Below are 1,781 nucleotides of genomic sequence, written 5' to 3' on the forward strand. Positions count from 1 at the left end.
GCGTTTTTGTATAGTCTATAGTAGTATTCCATATTATTGTGTATAGCAATAATTTAAATCTGACTCAAAGTGGAAAATTATAGATAATCATAAATTCGATGCTTTGAATATATATCTCCATGCAGGTGCCTACAAGGTTTTGGAACATATTACTTATTAACTAGAATTTGTCGATATGGAAATATCATCAGGTCATGAAATTGATGAGTGAGCTACCAATCAAACGTATCAAATGTAAGTTTTCATTATCACAATTATTAGACTAGTGTTAGACTATTAGCAACGTCAGGGGACCGAGTAGGTGTTGATTTTGGATGGCTAGTATTAGACTATTAGTTAGTCCCGACAGTTTTGGTTGGTGACGTTTTTTGCTGACGTCGAATTCGGTTCTGAAAACCAACTGATACATTGCACTTAGGATTTTTGTCGGTTTAAACCGAAATATCAAAGATTAAACCAAAATCGGATTCAAAAATATAGGCTCACTTTGATCATCGGTATGGTTTTCCTTTGTTATTAAAATGGTAATTTAGTAATATTCGATTCTACAATTTGGGGGAGTTTGGGTAAAGGTTTCATGAAGATATATCATGTGATAAGATAATAAATAATCACAGTTAGGGCAAAGATTCCTCACGGTGAGGGTCCACGTGGGTATGGAGGGACACACTGTCCGGTGAGTTAGGGAACAGTGCACAACCCCCGATGGACCCACTCGTTGCCTCTTTGGTGGACCGGTCTAGTCCGGTACGGTTCGGTTTCTGTCCTCAGCCACCTTTTTCCCACTTGTATATATAAAGCACAATACTCTTCTTCATTCATCATTCATTGCCTTCCTCATTATCATCCACACAGACACCTTAATTGTTCTCTCTCTCTCTCTCTCTGTCGATCACATTTCACTTCCAAAGGATCAAGCGAAAATGAAGACGAACAGTTCGAGCGTAGGAGGAACGAAGAGGAAGATGTGGAGCCGAGGAGTTGGAGGAGTGGTTAGAGAGCAAAAGGCTAAACTTTACATCATAAGGAGGTGTGTTGTCATGCTTCTTTGTTGGCATGACTAATAACAAAAGAAGAAACAAATCAAATCATTTTCATCATCACCATCATTATCGGCTTAAGGAAGACTAACCCAATATTTAGTTCTTTTGTTTGTTGTTGTTGCGGATGTTGCTTATGTAACCCCTGGGAAGAAGCTTATATGTATTGGCTTTCTATACGGAAAGGAGCTATGCATGTATTTTTGTAGTTTTTCATCCCAAAGAAGGGTTTTCAGATGTAAATTAGTAGCTGATTTCGATTATCTTTTGTTGTTGTTTTCTTCTTTCTGGTTGATTAAGTTTATCTTATGAGATCTGGTTGTTACATAACTACCTTAAGTTCTGACCCAAAATTGATGAAGGTTGAATTGTACTTTCACTGTTAGAATTGCATTATTATTTGCAGTTAAACGACCAAAATAATAATATATACAACTATAGGTTATTATTATTTAATTCTCAAAATATTTACTTAATGAAAGAAACAGGATGCATGATTCGTTATATTTTCTTCACCATTGGCACATAAATTATAGCTGAGCAAAGTAACCACTGGCACGTAATATATTTCATTAGTTTGACGATATCAAAGACAAAACCTAAAAAATTAAACTCGAGCGATATTAGAAAATTATATGTTCTGATCTCAGATCTAAAAAAAATATAAATTTCAGTACATAAGAAATGATTGTGGTTTAGCCTTTAGTTCTTTTAATTTGGATCAGATAACGTAGGATATTT

At 35.2% G+C, this 1,781-nt stretch overlaps 1 protein-coding gene across 1 annotated transcript; it reads left to right on the forward strand.

Annotated features, from left to right (window-relative positions):
• The first annotated feature begins 826 nt into the window (after positions 1 to 826).
• Positions 827 to 1,428, forward strand: LOC130507691 (small polypeptide DEVIL 5). The gene has a single exon (XM_057002371.1). The coding sequence runs from the start codon at positions 924 to 926 to the stop codon at positions 1,062 to 1,064; it is 141 nt and encodes a 46-aa protein (XP_056858351.1). The 5' UTR covers positions 827 to 923; the 3' UTR covers positions 1,065 to 1,428.
• Positions 1,429 to 1,781: the final 353 nt, after the last annotated feature.

Source organism: Raphanus sativus, unplaced genomic scaffold (genome assembly GCF_000801105.2).
Source record: "Raphanus sativus cultivar WK10039 unplaced genomic scaffold, ASM80110v3 Scaffold5252, whole genome shotgun sequence".
NCBI lineage: Eukaryota > Viridiplantae > Streptophyta > Magnoliopsida > Brassicales > Brassicaceae > Raphanus > Raphanus sativus.

Coding starts and splice junctions, on each gene's coding strand:
- LOC130507691 (XM_057002371.1), top strand. CDS start 924: ATGAAGACGAACAGTTCGAGCGTAGGAGGAACGAAGAGGAAGATGTGG.